We start from the raw sequence: 22,242 nt of genomic DNA on the forward strand, positions 1-22,242 counted from the left end.
CCCCCCCCCCCCCGAACCTGTGAAAATGAAGGAAAACAAGAGAAAAAGATACGCGGAAATTCCCGCGAAAATGAGTTCACTATTGCACTAGTTTTCACTGCGAGTTGTCGCCAAAATTTGCAAACATTAAGTTTCCATATGTTCATGGTGGCAAATAAAAGAGTTCACACACCAGTATTTGTACAATTTATAACAATCTACACACGAGACGGAGTGTGTGAGTCTTCGACCAATGCAAATACAATACTGCCTATCCAAGGTCTAAATATACAGGTCAGACCGTTAGAATTCTTCTGCGCAGCTTCTGACGTCATTTGGCTGAGTCCATTTTCTCTTTGTGATACACTGAAGAAAACTGTGAAACGCCAAGGAAGACAGGAACTATAATATTTTATATATTATATATATATATTATATATCATATATATTATATATTCATATATATAGACAGGAACTATAATATTCTATATATATATTTTATATAATATTTGTCAGAATATAACTAATTGCGTGGAGCGGTGCGAGCGAAGGCAACGTCATTTTTCAACGACGGACCAGCTTCAACTGACAGCTATAGGACCCGCTAACCCCACTTTGAACAGCCAGGTGACGTTCACGGGCCCGCTGCGCCAACTCCCTCGAAATTCGGTCGGAAGTGGTTAGACCTTATATTCTTAGATCTTGCGCCTACCCTGCGTGGTGTAGGTTCAACGCGTATTTACAACTTCCTAGCGCAAACCCGCTAGGTGGGTTTATATGTACATATTTATATAAATAATTATACACACTACAGGCTCCCATACATCCTCACTCTCGGAAATGTAAATTAACTTCTCTTTTTTCCCGTAGGCAGCAGCGCTGGGGCATCTCCCCGTCGCGGACTGGATCGTTCAGAGGAACCAGTCCGCCGTCTACGCCTCCGACCGCCACGGCAGAACGCCTTTGCATTACGCGGCGGTGGCTAAAGATGGGGGAGACACATACGACCTTCTTCTGCGCAATGGCGCCGACCCCGGCCATATGGACAAGGTACATGGTGATGTCAGAACGTTCGATAGTAATAAATCAACTTACAGTCGATGATCCTATGGCTGTCATAATCTGCAACTGCAACTAAAGTAGCATGGTAATAAATAGTTTGTGAAGGGTGCGGCGTATATGTAGAGTATCAAGACGAGTGGCTCACATGCAATACTTGTAGTAAACTACACAGCCCGTTTTAACTGGGGGGGGGGGCACACCGAAATCCAAATAATCAACGTCAGTCCACTTTTGTTGAAAAGGTCGTCAGAGTCGACATGACGTCATGTAGCATTCAAACATATTGTGACGTCACTCATAAGTTCCGTCTCCCTACACGTGGTCAGAGAGCAAATTGATTGAGAGATCAGACTAGAGTGAAATATATTGTGGAGGCAGTAAAAAAAGAGGAAGTGGAATTGGGCAGGTAAGTTGGTGCGAATGACTGATAAGCGATGGAGCAAATGTGTTACTGAGTGGACGCCGAGATAGGAAGCATGGAAGAGGGAGACCAGACATAAGGTGGAGAGACGAGATCGAGAAGTTTGCAGGAGTGACGTGGCAGAGGATGGCATAGTCGTGTGATTCATGGAATGCTATGAAGGAGGCCTTTGTTCAGCAGTGGACTCAGGATGGCTGATTTGATTGATACTATATCTACCATCGAAATAAACATCATGTGAGAATGGAGCCTTTATTGGTATATTTTGCTTGTTACATTTTTTCAGGTACAAAGTCATGATGCACATGACTGAGATTGAATATCTGCTCTTACTTGTACATCAGTGGCGTAGGGACTAGGAAGATGGGGGCTGGGGAGCTCAGGCCCACGCAATAGTATGTTTGGGTGGCGAAGGGGCACCCAATATTTTCACACATAAATTACAGTATCACAGTGCCTAAAAATTCTTACTGTGATCTAGATAAGAGTTTGTTCAGTACATAGCATTTATAAATAAAATTTCCTTTGAAAGTTTAGGCATAGTCTCTTTGCTACGTTTCATCAGTCAATGAATTCTAAACTCCTAGTCTGAAAGAATGTCCACAGCTGAAACATTATCGAAATATACCATACTGCACTTGACCAAAGCCAGACAAACAATGTTGTAATTAGGTATGGTAGTCATGCAGTGTTATTATTGTTATTATTAATATTAAGATTATTACTATTGTTGTTACTATTAACATTATGATTATCAGCAGGAGCAGCAAGATTGTTATATTATCTGTAACAATCAACTTATGCTATCTTAACACAGGCGAACAAAACAGCTGAATACTACCGTGCAAAGTACAACGAATTAGACATCTCACCTGTATTTGAGCCAATTTCAGCACCACGGTCAGGTGGATCTTCTTCCCTGGATGTGATTCGCCCCTCAAGGAACCCATCCACGAACAACTCGAGGTCCCCTTCCAGAACCAGGTGATCAGCTTCAATTTATTTCATGTGCAAGGAAAGGGAAAATTGATCTCTGGGTTCTAAAGGATTTTTTTATGACTGTGACTCACAGATGTGACAACAGGTTTAAGAAAAAGTGCTTAGATGTTTTATGAGAGATGATAATGGAAGAGGCAGCAGTAAGAGCAAGATGGGCAGAGTATTTCAGGGAGTTCCTAAATGTGGAGGAGGATAGGGAGGGAATGGTGGTTGCAGTGGGAGGTGCTAAGAAAATGATAGTGATGGATGAGGAAAATGAGGGAGAAATAAGAAAAGATAAGGTGAAAGCAGATATTAAAATGATGAAAGTAGGTAAGGCACTTGGGTTAGATGGGTGTTATGTGGAGTGTCTGAAAAGGAGATATACTATACAGTGATGGTGGTTAGAGGGAATATTGGTGGTGAATGGGGGTGGAATGAGTGGGGATGAATTGGGTGGGAGTGGAATTATGCCTTTTGACTTTGGCTACCTCTCTTGTAAGTAGGAAAAGCCTATATTGGTGGCTATGAAAACACTGACAAGTTTCTTGTAAGAAAAAATGTATTAACACAAAAGTATGACACTAGAGAGAGTGAATGTGCTCTCTCACCTAATGCTGTGGGAAAAACTGATTAGGTGTGCTCATTGGCAGGAACTTGCTACATGGTTCCACCAGGGAATCTACACAATTACACATTTATACAAGTAAGGGTAACACATATAATCAATTGTATTTATTTATTTATACAATTATATAATATAAATATAATATACTTGACACATGCACCAGTTTCTTCGGAGGCATGGGTTCAAATTCCACTGCTGCTACTGTTTATCATATTGGTGGCTATGAAAAAACTTACAAGTTTCTTGTGAAGAAAATTGTATTGACACAAAAATATGACACTAAAGAAAGCAAATGTGCTCTCTCACTTAATGCTGTGGGAAAAACTGACGCCACTTGGCATGAGGCTCACTCATTGGTGGGAACTTGGTACATGGTTCTACCAGGGAATCCACACAATTACATATTTATACAAGCAAGGCTAACACATATAATCAATCATATAATATTATATATACAACATACTTGACATGTACCCACTAAAAGCCCTTGATATATGTATGTATGAGTAGTAACCACAGCCATTGTAGTAAGATGCAGTATATCTTTCCAAATATAAAATATTGTAAAAAGAAAAGCAGGATCCATGTGAAGTTTCTATGTACTTAGTCTTTGAACATTTATGCCTGCATGGCTTTTGGTTGCAGATTCTCATTTCTGTAGGTATAATATAGGGGGCATTGGCAGAGTATGTAAGAAATGCAACAGAGGGAAAATGTACAATCATGAGAGAAGGGAAATGTTTGTGTTGCAGATCTGTCACTGTAGTTCAGATGTATCCGACAAGAACTGAACAACACAAAGCTCTTGTGACATTGCAAAAATGACAAGGATTTTGGGAATCACTTTCTGAAGTGGGATAATTGGAATGTTTTTATGTTATTAAGGCACAATTAAAAGACAAGATTTTTATTTAAAGATTATTTAATCATGATTTCTGTTTTTATTCTAGTGATTGAAAAATGGTTACAATAAATGATAATTACATACATCAAGAATTACACAGACTTTGCACCAGTAAAATCCTACTCTTTTTGTTAATTAAATTACCCTCAGTATAAGTAAAGTCTTCATATGGGGCACTGAATGCATACTTTTTATGTAGCTACCACTTTAGGGAGTTTAACAACATCCCTACAGACCTGTCATGCAGCATTCTTCTATAATTGGAACTAATCTCTTTTCAAGGAGGGATGCCAAATTCCTTTTATCTTCTACTAGTCTTTTTTTTCTATTACCCGCCTTAAATATTTTCTTTGCCATCCTTGTAACTCCACCTTTTTGTTCTTCCTTAGCACCCTGTGGCAGGGGACAAGGATATTTTCACTGTATTTCCTTGCATGTTGTTAAAGGTGTTTAAATGAGGTGATACAAGGTAACAAAGGACCCAGCTTTTTGTATTTCTCTCCCTTGTTTTTTCATCAGCTTAAATATGGTGGACAGTAATAAGATCAGTTTGTAGGATGCTGGGTTTTTGAGGGTCTGTTTGGTTTTGATGTCATTATATGTGCTCTTTTCCTGATTGATGGAGTTTTGTTGTATAGCCAAGACTGGTTGAAACACCTTGGTCAGGGCCTCTATTGCTTTTAAGCCAAAGTGTTTTAGATGAATATTTGATATTTTACCTGGGCCTCCATTGTGGGAGATTTTTAATTACTTTATTGCTGCTTCCACATCTTTAATGGAAAAGGGAGGAGGGTTGGCATCAGTGTCCGCTATGATTTTCTGTATCTCTATTTTCCAAATTTCTGGAGTTGTTTTGGAAAGCTATTTATTACTAGTGTTACATGATGTGCTCCACTGCCACATATCAGTCAGTCTGTTACCCTAGGTCTCTCTTGTAAGAGACCATAGCTCCCAGATAGCTGGAATGGTCACTGGATTGGGCCACAACTCACTTAAGGAGGAAATACAAGTATTATGTTTTTGTCTGGGTAGAGCAAGAGTGGGGTAGTGTAGGGTGAGGTGTTCCATGTCTTCTGTGGTGATTGCATCTGGAGTAATGTAAGTCTGGCAAGGTCTGTTCTGTGGTGGTACTAATTCCATGCTGGGTAGTGGCCTGAACGCATTCATGTCAATGTGATTCTTGCTTATGGGAGGGATTTCTTGGTTGGGCTGATGTCTGGGGAGTGAGGTGAAATATGGTGTTGGAAAATCAGGATTGAAGTGCTTGTTTTGTCACTTGAATGTGTATAAATTTTTGTATGGATATGTATGGTATTGGTGTCAGGTTGTACATAACTGAGTATCATTATATCTATGTATGTATATATATATATATATATATATATATATATATATATATATATATATATATATATATATATATAAGTTGGTTGTGCATATGTAATGTGAAAAGGATGAGTGGGTTTGAGGGCTCTTTTGTAGAATATTGTGCCCATTATTTTCATGTAGATGTTCTATTCGGGTGATTTTAGTGCATCCATTTATTATTCCTAAAGATTTGCTTTACTTACCTAGTTGTATTGTACGGGAAGAGAGCTATGCTTGTGGTGACCCGTCTTTGTATCTCTCAGCATCAAATTTTTTCTTAAAATCTTGAATAGTGTTTGCACACACTGTTTCGTTGTCTAATTTGTTCCAAGTATCTATCACTCTGTGTGGGAAGCTGTTCCTTTTCAGATCTCTTCTGTAACTATCCTTTTTTAGTTTCTTTTTGTGTCCTCTTGTTTTACCATTATCCCATATTAACAAGTCATTCTTATCTAAGACTTCCATTCCTTTCATTATTCTATAGATAGTCAGCAAGTCTCCTCTTTCCCTTCTTTGTTCCAAAGTTGGTAATTCTAGTTTGGACAGTCTTTGCTCATATGTCAGTTTGGAAAGAGTTGGTGCTAGTTTTGTTGTTGCTCTTTGTATTCTTTCTAATTTTTTTTATATTCTTTTTGGTACTGGGTGTCCATAGTGTTGCTGCGTACTCAAGTTTTGGTCTTATTAGTATAGTTACATTCTTTTTTATCATTTCCTCATCCAAATAAGCAAACACCACTTTAATTGACCTCAATAAGTTGTAAGTTTCTCCGAATATTTTATCAATATACTTATCTGGTGTCATGTCCTTGCTGATCATCACTCCAAGATCTTTCTCTGAGTTTACTTTTTTCACCTCTTCTTCACCAATTTTGTAATCTTTTGATATTCTGTTTTTACTCTTTCCAAATTCCATTATACTACATTTCTTTATATTGAATTTTACTTCCCACTTTTGAGTCCAATTCCAGATCTTGTCCAAATCTTGTTGCAATGAGTTGCAGTCTTCCTCCATTTTTACCTTCTTTAGTATCTTTGCATCATCTGCAAAGAAATTCATATAACACTCTACACCTTCATCCATGTCATTAATGTATATGGCAAACATGATCGGGGCCAGTACTGATCCCTGCGGGACACCGCTTATCACTTCTTCCCAGTTTGAGAATTTATCTCTAATTACTACTCTCATTTTCCTCCCAATCAGGAAGTCTTTCATCCATTCCAATAATTTTCCTCTGATGCCACCTATTGACTCAATCTTCTTTATTAGTTTTTTTATGTGGTACCTTATCAAATGCCTTTTGTAGGTCCAGAAAGGCACAGTCTGCCCACCCATCTCTCTCTTGTATTATGTCTATTAGTCTTGAATAGAAGCAAATCAAGTTTGTTGTACATGATCTTCCTTGTCTGAATCCAAATTGGTTTGGATTCAGTATAGTTTTTTCTTCCAAATGCTTAACCCATCTATTTTTGACAACTTTTTCACAAATTTTTGCTACTGTGCTTGTTAGTGAGACCGGTCTGTAGTTAGATGGGTCTTCTTTGTTTCCTCCCTTATATATTGGTACAATGTTTGCCTTCTTCCAGTCCTGTGGTACTTTTCCTTCTTTAAGTGAAAATTTAATTAAATTTATGTTGTTTGTAGAATGCTTTCTTGATTGTTGGAATGCTGTGGAGGTGTCATTAGATATAGTTCTTATGAGTTGTTTGTATACTTTATTTTGAGTTTTACTTTTGCTGGGCAAATCCTGTACTTGCTGACATAGTATGTTTAGTTTCTTGTTTGTTTTCATGGTCAGATTCTTGATGTATTAGATGAGGGTCATATGTATATTGAAAATGAAACCAAAGCTTTTAGGGTTCTTTTTCAGTAATGGAAATTGGTCGTTCAATTAGTCTATTGGATGTTTCTTTGACTGATCATTGTCTTCCACACATATCTGGCGATGTTGTATTGAAGTATATCTGTTTTTTTTTCTGGTACTTCACCACATTTCTATTTATCATTCTGAAATTGTGCTAATGGTCCATTTCAGAATATGAATATAATTTAAATATACAGAGTAAACTCAGAAAAAGATAGCAAGCTTGATATCCAGCAGCAAACATGTTGTCTGGGAGGAGAATCCTTTCAGATCACCCATTGAAACATCTCTGGATATTGCAATACTTCTTTCAGAGCATGATGTAATGAATTTCATCAAAGCCTTGAATAGTATTAAATTAGAATGAATAACAAAGAAATATTGGTGTCACACAAAATTTAGTCTTTGAAAGAAGGAAATGGAAGTTCTGTAATTACCTCACAATTCCTTTACTGAAACCAACAAAGGGTACCTGCTTTTGGTGGTTCTGTATAACAAACATTTGTGAGAACAAGCTCCCTGCCACCTGTCTTCAAATCCTATTAATATCCTTGCCTCTCTCTGGACAAGACCCCAAGATTTTTTTCAACTTTGACTAGCTTTCCTTTGCTTTTTCACATAAGGAGAGCTGATTACTTACCTCTTCCTCCACCTTCCAGCTGATGACATAAAAATGAACACATACCAATACAATGCAGACAAATCCAATGTATCTTTCCATAGAGGGTCAAAGGACCATTGCTTGTTGTGTTTCCAGTCAATGAAATTTGATACAAATGTTATTTTAATACAATTTCACTATAGCAGTCTCATTTAGATTTTGTTCTTGCTAACAACAACAAAAATTTGTTTAACTAAGGGCAAAGCTGTTGATGAAGAGGTCATAATTGGGTCAATGATTTTGTTTTGGCTAATGCTAGATGATTTTATTAGTTTAGAGAAAGCTTTGGTTTAAAAAATGTAAGCTTCATTGATATTGTCACCAAGTGTGGGTTGTTGCAGCTTGTGTAGTAAAAACAGTGTGATTGACATCTAAAGAATGAGTGAAACTTTGAAACTTTTTCTTTGTAACTGACATGATCCTACATAAACTTTTCAGATCTCTAGTACCAAGCAGAATTAACTCCCGACGAAACTCTGTGTCTGAAGACAAGAACCAGGATCGAGCAAGATCAAGACGTAACAGCAGTACGGTAAGCTCAATTGCCTAAGTTGGTGTCCAGTTACATACTTCTTTATTGTTGGTAGGATTTTTACATCTTTCAGTTCATTACCTTTATCCTGTCCTTCTCTTATGTTTGCTTGACTAAACCTGTTGTATCTTAACCTAATCTACCTAACATAAATACACCTATTCAATTAGTGATTCATCCAATTGGTGGTCAGGCTTAGATTACTTGGCATAGAAAAAAGATTGGAGTGATTGCTTAATCAATCTTTTTGAGGGCAATAAGAAGCAGGTTTAGTGCCCCATCATTAGTGCTGAGTGGAAATATAATCCCAGCACATTTCTGACCTGTTTCAAATAAAATAGTGTAGAAACTAACATATAAAATAGAGCATTAAGAGTAACAACTGGATGTATCGAAACCACTCTAATAGGACACCTGCATTCAGAAACTAAAACGCTTCTCCTGGAATATCATATGGAAATGATAGGTAGGCTACACAGCATTCAACTTCACTCACCCATCTCATTATATCACAGAAGCACAATTGAGTGAACATAAAAAAAAACCAGCAACTTACTACTGGAACACATACACAACCTACTATCTGTGCCACAAAATTCATCTGCACAAAAACAGATTAATTTTCCATTCCATTTTTCCATTTTCCATGTGACACTATTTTTGCATGGAGCGAAGAATGGAAAATGGATTTCAATACTAAAAGATACAAAGCACTGGTAATGGGAATTAGCTGCAAAAGACTATCTTTAAATTAATCCTTGGGAAATGAATTCATTACAAAAGCAAAAAAAAGGAAAAAAAAAAATATTTGGGAGTGTTGATGAAATACAACCTGTCACCTGACAGACATATGAGTAGGATTGTACGAGTTGAAGAAACATATGGACTACTGCAGAAAATTAAAGTGTTATCCACTGCAATATCCAACAAGGTAATACCCTAGGAATTTTTATCACCACATACCTTGCATTCCTCCTAATTCACCTCTTTGTGGTCAAAGTCTCCCAGGATAGATAGGATTATGTGGACTATATCCTTGGATCTAGGGGAAGGCAAGATACCTGCCAATAGATTTTTGTGGAAATTATAGCACAAAGGAAGAATCAAGAATAACTTCTTTGAAAGGACATAGGATTTTCTGAAAGATCTGTACATAAGGACACTAGTGAAGGATAGGATGTCAGGATGCAAGGTGATGACTAGTGGAGTCCCATAAGGGTTGATTCTGGCACCTGTAGTGTTCTTGATATATATAAATGAAAAGATGAAAGGTATAACAAGGTACACTAACATGTTTGCAAATGATGCAAAAATCATGATAAAAAAAAAGGGGGGGAAGACTGTAAATTATTGCAAGAAGATCTAGACAATATTTATGGCCTTGAAGTATTAAGCCACACTGGCTGAATTTTATTCACCATCATCAGAGGTCTTCACAGGAAATTCAACAATTTAGTCTGAACTGATAATCTCTGTTTTATTTCCAAGTCTTTGTTGCTTCATTAGGACTCAGCTAGTTGTCACTGTGGAATATTCATTCACACTCATAAATGATTTTCAACACAAGGAGACCCTCTATAAGTGTACTTGTCACTCTTTTTGCTTATTTTTCTTTACTTATTCTTTCTACAAGCCCATACTGTTAGAGCATTCTTTGAACAACTCAGTCTGCTAGCTCTCTTTCCACCCCCTACTCTCCACCTCGCTTCTTCATTTCTATAAAAAGAAACACCATGTACAACATTTTGCTGATTAGAGCTTTATCAAGTACATAGTCATGGCACACAAATCTGAGAATAAATAAGAGAACCCAAGGAGAATGGGGAAGGTCACTGGAGCCTAGTGACAGTTAAGGAGGATGGAGAGCAATTGTCTGTATACAGTAGGACATTTGTTCACCGCTGATGGACAAATGCTAAAATGGAATAAATAAGATGACGGGTCATTTATCCACTGTTGAAGGACCATGATTTTGTTTATAATAGGAAGCAAAGGAATCAGGTGGGATGAAATGTTAACCATGCCTTCATTCTTTTTGATTATGTTAGATCCCTGGATGATGCTTCCAAATATTTCATCCTCATTTCTCACTATCCATCCTCATAACCCACACCATACTTCTTCAATACTTTATCTCAAACATATATAAGGCTCCTCTTTCTGCCTCCTTTGTATTTTAAGTCTTTACCCCATACACTGTCATAGGCACAATCATGCCTTCATATATAGCATCCATTTTCAGATACCTACTTCTCATAACACTTTTCACTCACCCAAAATATTTAACTTCATTCCCACTCCTCCATTTTCTGCTACATGTGACCTTTAATACTTAAAACTATCCACTTCCTCCAGCCTTTCTCCTTTAAGAGTTATCTCCAACTCACTGCCTCCTTCACGCTGTGTACATCTCATTATCTTACTTTTACCCACATTTTCTTTCAACTTTTTCCTCTCACTCTTCCAAACTCCATCACTAACAGCCTAAGACCTTCCTCTGACCTAGACCCACGTGTATTGTCGTCTGGAAACAATAACTGGCTCACCTCTCACTTCCCTTCACTCTCACTAACCATCTTTAATCCCTTGCCCATTTCCCTTGTACAGTGAGATCGGTCATTAACTGACATTAATTAGCTGTCTCTGTAGTGTTTTTCGCTGTGTTTTTGCTATGTTTTCGGTGTTTTTGGTGCTGTTGTTTAGTGCGTGCAATCACTATGCCATCCAAAAACCACTCCAAAACACTGAAAACATGGCAAAAACACTGCAAACGCAGCCAATTAACATCCATTAATGAGAGGTCTCACTGTATTTAGATCCTGTACCACTACATCCAGGTGCACATTAAACAACCATGGTGACATTGCACAACCCCCTCTTCATCTGAAATCACTCATTCTTACTATTTCCAACCCTAACACAAACTATTTATGTAAAAGCTTTTAACTACCCTTAATAACTTTCCTCCATCTAATACATCTGCAACACCTCCAACAATGCCTTCCTCTCTACCTTGTCATAAACCTTCTCCAGATCCATAAAAGCCCCTCACAAAGAAAGAAAATCTTCTTTTTGCCAAAATCTCTTGTGTATCTGCTTTTCTACAAACATTTGATCCACACATCCTCTACTTTTCCTAAACCCACACTGTTCCTCACCAATTGCTCTATTCCCCTCATAATCCTTTTAATTAACACTATCCCACATGCCTTTCCAAATACATTCCACAGATTGATCCCTCTAAAACTACTGCATTAACCTCACTAGCCAATCATCTGCAACCGTATATCCCTTTCTCAGACACTCCATGTGACACCCATCCAACCCAACCTTACCAGTTTTCACCACTTTCAGAGGTCTTTGTCTTTTTCCTATAGTCCTGTTATTTTCTTTTTCCATTACAGTTATTTTTCTATTACCTCCCTCTGGCACAGTTAATCAATTCCTGACCTCCTCCACATTTGGCAGCTCTCTGAAATATTCTACCCATCTTTCCTATATCACCTTACTTCCATTAGCATCTGTCCATCTACACCCTCTACATTTTCCTCTCTACTTGATGGACCTCCTCCCTTCCCCAATCTCTTCACTTCCTAAATAAATAAACAAATAAATAAATGAAAAATAAAAAATAATAGTAATGAATAAATGAATAAATAAATAAATAGATAAAAAATAAAATCCTTATACACATGCTTTTTCCCTTCCACTACTGTATTTACCTTTTCATCCCACCATTTGCCAACTCTCCTTCTGCTCCCTCCCATCTTCCGCATACCACATATCATCTTTGAACATTTTAACACTTCCTTCTTGAAGCATATTCATTCTTCATCTACACCTACCTCCCCTCTATCCCTTACCACCTCACACACTTCTCTCAGGTTCTGGTATTCTTCCTCTTTATCCTTCTCATTCAATTTGTCTACTTTTAGCTCTTTTCTACCACTCTCCCTTTTCTGTCTTCCCTACTTCTCTATTCTCAATTCTCCATCAAACAAAAAATTATTTGACACTCCCCCAACTCTCCCTAAGACTTGAATGTTCAGAACTCCTCCAGTCTCCCTTTATCATTAACACATTTTACTTGTAACACTAAAGACAATATTGTAGACTCAATAAAGGAAAAATAGTCTTGGTTTCTAGTTTCTGATTTATGTGCTGCAGGAGCTTGAATATGTTGACATGAGGCATGTCACTGATGCTGAGGTGGATAGAATGATTCATGATGGAGAGGAGAATATCCTTTGGCATGTAGTTTACTCAGGTCAGGGGCATAAACTCCAGTCCAAGTCTGCATGGAATAAAGACATAAGAAATTTCCTGAAGAAGGTACCAGGTACTCAGGTAAGATTTGTCTTCATGTTATTGTCTGTAGTTTCACTACCACTTTTTCTTTGTGTAGTCCTTATCTTTCTCACATGCTCCTAGAAAACGTTGATCTTGATTATGGATAGAACTCGGGTTTATTCTCATTGATTCAGTAGAAAGGTGTGTTGTGTGATGGTGGTCATCATTTCAAGTAAGAAATTGTCCATAAATATACAAATATTTTGTTTTTCTAGTTCATTGACACAATGGCAATATAATCCTGGTGAGAGATGTTGAATATTAAAAAGGGAATTAGGAGGAGTGAGAATCAAATAGAAGTGAAGATTCTTGGGTAATACTCTATTGAATATAGTGAAGATAGTACAATGACCCAGTAGGTCAAAGATATAACAACATCAAGAGGCGATAACACACCTGTGAGATTGGAAATGTTGCTTACCAAAGGACCTGATGTTATTGACTTTAAAGGAAAGAGTGGCTGTGTAGCATTTGAATTTCAGTTGACAGCTAAAAAGTTAGAGAAATTACCTGGAAAAAAAATGGAGGGAAAATAAGATGAAGGAATAATAAGAAAGAGCTGGGAAAGAATACTTGAGAATCTAAATAGAGGCAGAAAGGAACTTTAAAGATGGTATTATTGATAAAAGCAAAGATGAGCCTTTGATGTGTCACAGATTTATCAATGGTAAATTAAGATGAGAAAGTAATCTCTAATATAAAAGTAGATGGAGAAGTCTATGAAAATGCATCAATGCAGGCTAAAAAAAGGAAAAAAAAATTACAATGCTTTTTTACTAAGGAAAATGATATTGTGGAGAAGGGTGTGAGCAAGAAAGGTGGGTTAAAAGTTATAAAACTGAATGTCAAGGAGACAAACTATTAGAACCATTAAATTCTAAGAAACCTTCAGGGCTTGATGGAATCTCAAACTGGATGATTCAGGAATGCAAAGAACTGGTGGGCAAAATTTATTATTTGATTGTGTGTTTATTAGAAGAAAGACTAGTGCCCAAGGACTGGAAAATGGCTAGTGTGGTAACAATTCATGATTGAGAGAGTTAGGAGAAACACCTGAATGACAAACCAATGTTTCTGACCACCATGACAGATAAACTGTGTGAAAAGACTATGAAAAACATATGAGTAAAATTTCTTGAAAAGAGAAATGTATACAGACAATCAATTCAGTTTAAGAAATAGGGGATTGCATAATCAGGCCTGTTAATCTTTGAGTCAAAAGTGGTTGATGTACAACAAAAACAAGAGAGCAGGCTAGGTGGATTGTATGTGTATAAGTCTGGAGAAGCCTTTGATAAGGTATCTTACAAACAACTAATGCAGAAATTGAAGCATAGAGGATTTAAATGAAGCCTCTAGGAATAAATGAAATATTGTCTAGAAGGCTTATATAGTTAAGGATAAGATGTCAGGATGGAAATAAGTAACCATTAGTCCAACAAAAGTCAGTACTCACCCATATTATTCTTGACTCATATAAATACACATACTGTACTCATACCACAAAACAAACATTCCAAGATCAAACCCACAAAACCCTATATTCCATTTGATTCCCTTGGACATCAGCCCAGCTAAGAAATTCCTTCCACAACAAGCAAAAACTAAATAGGTATGACTGAATTCAGGTAATCACACAGCACTAAAACAGTATCAACACAGAATAGGCCTGGCCACAGAATCCAGTTATCCCAGATGCAACCACCATACAGAAGACACAAAACACCCTATTCTACAGTGCCCTACTCTAGTCTTACCCAGACAACAATAACATATTTTCCTTGAGTGGCTTGTCAGCCAATCCAGTGGCCATTGCTGGTTACCTGAGAGCCATAGCCTGGGACAATAAACTAATTGATTCACATGATGTCAATAAACAAGTAACTCTTATAATATGAATGTTATCAGGAGAATAAAATATGAGGACTGCAAATTATTAAGAGAGAGAAAAAAAATACATGACTGGGGCCAAGTATGGAAAATTAAACTCAGCACCACATATACAAATAATTTTTAAATGGAAAAAATTACAGAGATCAACAATGATTCAACTGACAAACATATCAACATGATTGTGGGCAAGACATATGGCCTCTTGATGAATATTAAAGTAGCTTCTGACTACATGAATGGTGAGATGATCAAAAAAGTAATTGAGAATCTAATCTGGCCCAGATTAGAAATTCAGCAGTGGTGTGTTACCTGTACAAAATAAATGATAAGTGATAAATAAGAATGAGAGAATACAAGCAAAAGCAACCAAGTTGATATGCAACTAACAGACAATCTGTTTAAGGAAAGTTTAGAAGTATTTTGGCCTACCATCATTAAAAGAAAGAAGTGAGAGAGAAAGGTGACATGATTGCAGTGTACAGATCAATTAAAGGAGTGGATAGAATTGACAGGGAAGACCTTTTGGTTTAGGATGAAAGTTTCATAAGGTCATGGGAAGAAAAATCACCTGCATAATGGATATCAAGGAAACATTTTCTGTACAGATGTGTTGACTTGTGGTTTAATTTAAAATAAGGAATAGTCCAAACTAGAATTACAAACAAATTTAAGGCTAATTTTGATCAATGGAGACAAAGAGACAGCCCCTTGATTACAATTCCTTTCCTTTACGTTACAGTTAGATACAGTGATATAAATACTTTTTCTTGTGAAGATTGGCTTTGCTATGAATGATAAATTCCATCTTGATATATTCACTCATTTCTTGCATTACTTTTTAGTCTTCATCAGTATTTTCATATCAGCTTGAATCATGAAGTAACAAGTAGACTGTCACATCCAATTATGTACTGACTTTCTCCCACCACCAGGCAAAGATCAAAAGCCTTCATGAGGCAGCAAGTGAAGGCAATTTTAACAGAGTCAAACAACTGACATGGGAAAATCCAAAGCTAGCGATGGCCCGAAATAAGGAAGGCGCCACTCCTCTCCACTTTGCAGCTCGATCTGGTGATGTGGTGGTGACCAAGCATTTATTGGAGCTTTACCCAGATGCAATAAATGTTGCTGATGAGGTAAGAGCTACAAAAGAAAAAAAGCAGGTTCTATAGTATGGTAACTCTTTAAGCCAGGGTTTGTCCTTATATGGTAATTCTTTATCCAGTAAATTCACAGTTACGGTATTTGGTATTTACTACCCTCGATTCTATTTACGGTAAGAAAAATTCACAGATACGGTATCCGCTAGATATTTTGAAGAGGAAAGAGCAGGGAGAAGGTACGTCTGCCATATCCTATTATTACATGTTATAATGGGTTTGGTATACGGTAATTTCAATTTGCAGTAAGGTTTTCAGGAACGCATATGTACCATATAATGAGGACTTACTGTACTTGAATTCATAAAGTATTGATGATGGTTTCTACTATAAACAGGCACCATCTGCTGTAAGAGCTTGCACATACCTATAGTGTGTGTGTGTATCAGATCTAGGTTTTACTACTTACATAACTGTATGATTAATTTTGTTTTGTTGGTATTATATGTAAGAATACCAACTTTACTATCTCATCTCACTGGTATGAGTATAAATTTCTTTATGAAAACTGGCGATTCTTTTTCTGCCTCTGACAGGATGGCCGCACTCCACTTCACTGGGCAGCTGCAGCAAGTGAAGGTGACACATCTGCAACATACGATTTTCTCTCTGGTGAGGGTGGAGATACACAAATGGAGGACTGGGTGAGTATTTTGTTTCTTGGCTTTATAGGTAAGGGCAAATGAGACAAATTTTGTCTTCCACCTTTATTTTTCTTACACTCAAAAGATTTCAAACTAAACCCTGATATTGTTTATTCTCAAGTAATAGTTGACCTTTTTTAAATCTGAAATTAGGGGTCAACTCATGCATGATGAAATTCATGATTAGAATGAGTAAAAGAAAAAATATTTGAGTCAGATTGCTATGAAAACAATGAAGAAAAAAAATATTGATTATTTGTCTAAAAACAAGTCTCCATAGCACTGAAAGCACAGGGTTGAGCTAGGAGTATGGGTTGAGATCACCCCAGACCCCTATAACTCAAACCTCCTACACTTGGAGCTATGGAGACTTGTTTTCAAGACCAGCTTTACTATATCGGTGACCTATTTTTTCATACAAAATTATATGGTATTCAAAGGATCTTGTAGGAAATTTTAGATGCTTATTTGTCTAGCAGTCATAGCAATTATATTCATATGTAGTATCATTGTCTAGTCAACTTATGTTGTCTTTAAATTTAGTCAATATTTGTCAAATTACTACATGTAATATAGAATTATTCCTTATGAGCATTTTTCTAATATCTTGAGGGACCTCAATGGAAATAAGCCCCTCATCAGGGTCTTTTTGAGTTTGCCCTAGTATATTAAAATAATTTTACATTTCATGAGTACTTCAATTGTACTCATGAAAAAATATTTAGTACTGATGGTGCTTTATTTTAAAAAGTACACTCTCATAGAACATACACAGTATGATAATTATAACAAACAACATAAATATTACATCAGAATTCTCAAATTATTGCGGATGCTGCAAATATTACAGTAGATTACTAGTAATATTTTATCATTCACATGTAACACACATAGTATGATAATTTCTGGTACAACAAACATTTTATATTAAAGAAAATACTTGGTACATTACATGAAAAATTACGCCAGAGTCCTCAGATTGTAGAGCCAACTTTTACACAAATTATATGAAAAATTCTAGATTTTTTTCCCTTAAAAACAGGTGGTCGACTTTTACATAAAGTTGACTATTACTCTGGGATATACAGTATTTTCTTTAAGTACTCATTCCAGAAATTTTAGGCCATATTCAGTCTTTCTGTCTGGGACTCTGTGACATCTTTCTTGTACTGCACATCCACTTCACAACAGTTTTGTGAACTGTGACTGAATACAGGAAATAATTTGATTTGGAAGTAACAAGTCTACTTTAGAGAAAATTAGAAGAATATGACTTTTGATTTCCATTATTCAATATTGCAAATGATTAAGATATCACACATTACATTTCATGTGCCCAATCTTTGTTTTCTGACTATGCCCTTGTCAAAATGAATGATTATGTAAAACCTCAGGAAGGTGTGAAGCCAAGAGACCTTCTTCAGGGGAACAGCCAACAAACATGGGGCCATTCACAAGGACCTCCTAGTGATCATCCCAAAGATAAAGAGTTGGATAAGGAGATAGAAGATGCTGTGAGGGATGCAGAGAATGACAATTACAAGGCCATGACAGATATCATTCTTCGAGGAGATGGTCGCTACTTCGTGGGGCGCAAAACTAAAGACAGTGACTTACAACATTTTTTGGATCAAATTCCTCGTCATTTGGTATGCACAAAGCCAAATCATCTGCCATCCTCTGTCACTCTTAATAATCAGCGATTTTTTTTTATGTATACATGAATTCTTTAGTAAACAAACCACCCAAACCTTAACAGTTACTGTTAAGGAAGGAATAATTCCACTTTGCATGATTTTCAATGCTGACAAAAATTGCACTACAGGCACAGCTCTACAATGCATATATAATTGTAAATGGCCTTAATCTTGGCCAAACTGCAGCCTGTGCTGTGTATGGTTATGTTTTGATCAGTTGTGCATGTATTTTCTGTACACACTTTTACATGGCTATTCTATATTTAATGCATGTATCATTGATGCATGTGAATTAATACACATGGATAAGGTGAGCATGAGCTTTAATCTAAATTCATTCTCGACTAGTCTTGCATAATTTTTAATAGACTTATATCTTTCTCCGCCACCTTCACCAACTTGTCATGGTTTTAATGCATTCTTATTTGTAATCAGGTGGTAGAGAACTACTGATGTGTGCATTTAAATGGCATGGACACAATTTCCTAAGTATCTGGTGTATGTATGCAGACAGAAATGTATGTAACATTACAGTGATTGTATATACTCATATAGATATAACTGGATAGATGTATGAGTATTTTGCCAACAATATAGTGCTTCTGTCATAGGGAGATATTACACAGGAGAAGTGGAGTCATAGAAGTGGTAAATGAATAATTTAAGGAGGGACAGTAGAAGTTAAAAAGTGACCAACATGTTTTAGTAGAAATTAATCTCCAGTCATAAAAGAATGTTGAGTGACATAGGAATGTCATGAAGTCCCTAAAATATTGGCTGCATAAAACATGCAATTAGTTCCTCATATGGGGAGGGGTGAAAGATAATGAATATATTGTCCATATTATATCTTAGATATGTATTTGTTTACTTGTGGTATACAGGGTAAATTTAAATATGTATGCCACCTCAAAACACTTTCACCACATTTTTCATTATCCACTTGTACTTTCATGTTACACCACTTCTAATTATATATTAAATTTGTCTATCACTATTTCAAAAATTGAACTTCTTGATATATTTTTTACCTAGGTTATCTGATGTGATAGATTAGAGATTGCTGAAGGTGTTAAAAGCAAGAATAAGTAAAATTTCTTGTATTGATAATCTTCTTACTTCTTGTAATAATGAGAGTGTGTCAATTATGTTTAGTGTTCTCTCAACCGATCTGTTTCTTTTCCTGCAAGTATTCATGTACAGTGAGTGTGTGACTATGTGGTATGGTAGTTTTACCTCCCCATCCTGAAAATAGGCCTAGAAGTTAAGTGATCAACATTCTTTTTTGAGTGAAGATTAGTGTCCAGTCTTCAAAGACTGTAGGAATGTCACTAAACTCCATAAGATATTGACTGCATAAGATTATACAGTCAATTCCCCACATGTAGAAGGTAGTAGAAATAAGGTCAAAGCCAATAGAGAAATATTTTGGGCCTGGTCCAAATATCAAGTGTCATGCACCTCCCAAAGAAGGTGAGGGTGTTGATGGACTTTGAAAATAGCCAGCAAAATATTCTCTCTTATATACATCATCCAGTACCAACACATGTAAGTCCATCATTGGTCCCTAGGAAAAACAGAAATGGACAAGACTATATATATATATATATGTATGTATGTATATATATGTATATATATATATATATATATATATATATATATATATATGTATTTACCTAGTTGTATTTACCTAGTTGTATTTTGCGGGAAGGGGAGCTATGCTCGTGTTGTCCCGCCTTTGTATCTTGCAGTGTCTAGTTTGTTTTTAAACTCATGAATGGTTTTTGCGCATACTATTTCATTGTCCAGTTTGTTCCAAGTGTCCAAAACTCTATGAGGAAAACTGTTTTTCTTCAGTTCTCTTCTATAGCTATGTTTTTTTATTTTCTTTCCATGTCCTCTTGTGTTTCTTTTGTCCCAGTTAAGTAAGTTCTCACTATCGAGTACCTCTGTGCCTTTCATGATTCTGTAGATGGTCAATAGGTCACCTCTCTCTCTTCTTTGCTCCAGTGTCGGTAACTCCAGTTTAGCCAATCTCTCTTCGTATGATAGGTTTGCAAGTGCAGGTGCCATTTTTGTAGCTGCTCTTTGGATTCTTTCTATTTTCTTTATATTCTTTTTGGTACTGGGGGACCACAATGTCGCTGCATACTCTAATCTAGGCCTTATCAATGTAACCAATATTTTTTTCATCATGTCTTCGTCCAAGTATGTAAACGCCACTTTTATTGATCTTAGCAAATTGTAAGTCTCCCCGACAATTTTGTTAATCTGTATATCATAGGACAGGTCGTTCGTGATAATTACTCCCAAATCTTTTTCGGATCCTACTTTCTTTACTTCTTTGGTTCCAATTGTATGTATGTATGTATGTATGTATATGTATGTATGTGTGTATATATATATATATATATATATATATATATATATATACGTATGTGTTTTTTTTTTTGTGTGTGTATATATACACTATATATATATATATATATATGTATGTGTGTATATATATATATATATATATTTATATATATATATATATATATGTATGTGTGTATATATATATATATATATATATATATATATACACATACATATATGGTACATATATATACATATATATATATTAAGATGGAGAAATCATCAGAGTTACATGGAATAATGTGTGAAATGCTGAAAAATATAGTAAAATGGATGTAAATGTGAGATGCAGGAAGGAGATTTTTTTTTTGGTGGGGGGATTGAATAATGGCTTGTATGATGTGAAACTATGAAGTGAGAAAAAACTAAGAGGGATGTAAGAACTACAATTCTGTATAATATGAGGAAACCTAAAATCACCAACATTCTGTGAATCCATGTGCTTTTCTTTGTGATCCCATTTTACTTGTTTGTTTTTCTCATAAACTATTTTGAATTTCTTACTTAATGCACATAAATATCTTCCATTCATTAACAAAATTTTAATGATGCATTTTCCTTATTGAGTTTTTTGTCTATGACAAACTTACATAACATATTTCATTGTAATAAATATTAGGACCTATATTCTTGAAACACTACCTCTTTCAAGACTGGAAGTCCATACTTTAGTATTTGATGTCTAATATTTTTAAACATATCCTATAGCCTAACACATAAGTTTTTTCACATATAAGTGTTTCAGTCCTAATACTTTTCTTTCATGTACAGGAGTCAATAGAGGAGCTGCATGAGGCAGTCGAGAAAGGCGAGACAAGGAGAGTAATTAATTTGCTGGATCGTAAGCAGAAAGCCCGAACTCGAGATCGTAACCATGCCAACATCCTGCATAAGGCCGTGCTCTTCGGACATACTGGTATTAAGGATAACTGGATTTACAGAATAGGGGATGGTGGCTGGCTTGCAGTTACATTCTTAGAGAATATGAGTCATATAGTGCAAGAAAATAATTGAGAATAAAAAGAACTTAAAAAAATGTAGAAGGTTGGGGGATAGTATTAGCTAAGTGTAGTCACCAGCAGGTTTCATTTTGTAGTTAATAACAGTGTGGTACATTTGTAGAAAATTAGGAGGTGATACCAGCTAAGTATAGGCACCAGCAGGTTTCATTTTGTAGGTAATGATAGCCAAGAGTGGAATTGATAACCATGAAACCCTGAAAGCTACCAAGGAATGTGTTGGAGATTGTCCAAGGTTGATTTGTTGTTGTTGTTCCCTAGACTGTCTGGCCAAACAGTTTCATCTCCCTAAGGAACACCATGGCTGGAACAGGGTTTTTCCACAAATCCCTTGTGTATATTGTTTTGTTGGTCAGCATGATTGTGTACAATGCAGTCCTCCATAATGTGTTGTACAGCATGGGGTGAAGTGATGCAGTCATCCAGCCTCTTCTGGTAACTTAGAAGGGCTGGATGGTGGCCGCACCACAGTCTGGCCAGGTGGATTCTGTCCTTTCAGGGGAAAGAGGATTCAGAGGGATGAATATCAGGGGGTCTGGCATGCAGCAATATGTCTTTTAATTTATTGATGAAGCAGTGTGATAATATTATGGATATGCTTCTGGAGGCTGGTGTCTGGTGATTGTGGAGGAGAAGAGATTATTCATGTGTGGTACAGGTATT

At 36.3% G+C, this 22,242-nt stretch overlaps 1 protein-coding gene across 1 annotated transcript in view; it reads left to right on the forward strand.

Annotated features, from left to right (window-relative positions):
• LOC143018957 (uncharacterized) overlaps positions 1-22,242 on the forward strand; it is a 194,824-nt gene that overhangs the window by 107,007 nt on the left and 65,575 nt on the right. The window contains exons 10-17 of the mRNA XM_076174588.1: positions 850-1,029; positions 2,280-2,446; positions 8,305-8,398; positions 12,566-12,745; positions 15,574-15,777; positions 16,338-16,445; positions 17,840-18,094; positions 21,332-21,476. Of these exons, the coding sequence (XP_076030703.1) occupies positions 850-1,029; positions 2,280-2,446; positions 8,305-8,398; positions 12,566-12,745; positions 15,574-15,777; positions 16,338-16,445; positions 17,840-18,094; positions 21,332-21,476 (1,333 nt within the window). The remainder of the gene's footprint in view (positions 1-849; positions 1,030-2,279; positions 2,447-8,304; positions 8,399-12,565; positions 12,746-15,573; positions 15,778-16,337; positions 16,446-17,839; positions 18,095-21,331; positions 21,477-22,242) is intronic.

The sequence above is a fragment of the Oratosquilla oratoria genome, chromosome 36 (genome assembly GCF_046742065.1).
Source record: "Oratosquilla oratoria isolate Oo_2021 chromosome 36, ASM4674206v1, whole genome shotgun sequence".
In the NCBI taxonomy this organism is placed as follows: domain Eukaryota; kingdom Metazoa; phylum Arthropoda; class Malacostraca; order Stomatopoda; family Squillidae; genus Oratosquilla; species Oratosquilla oratoria.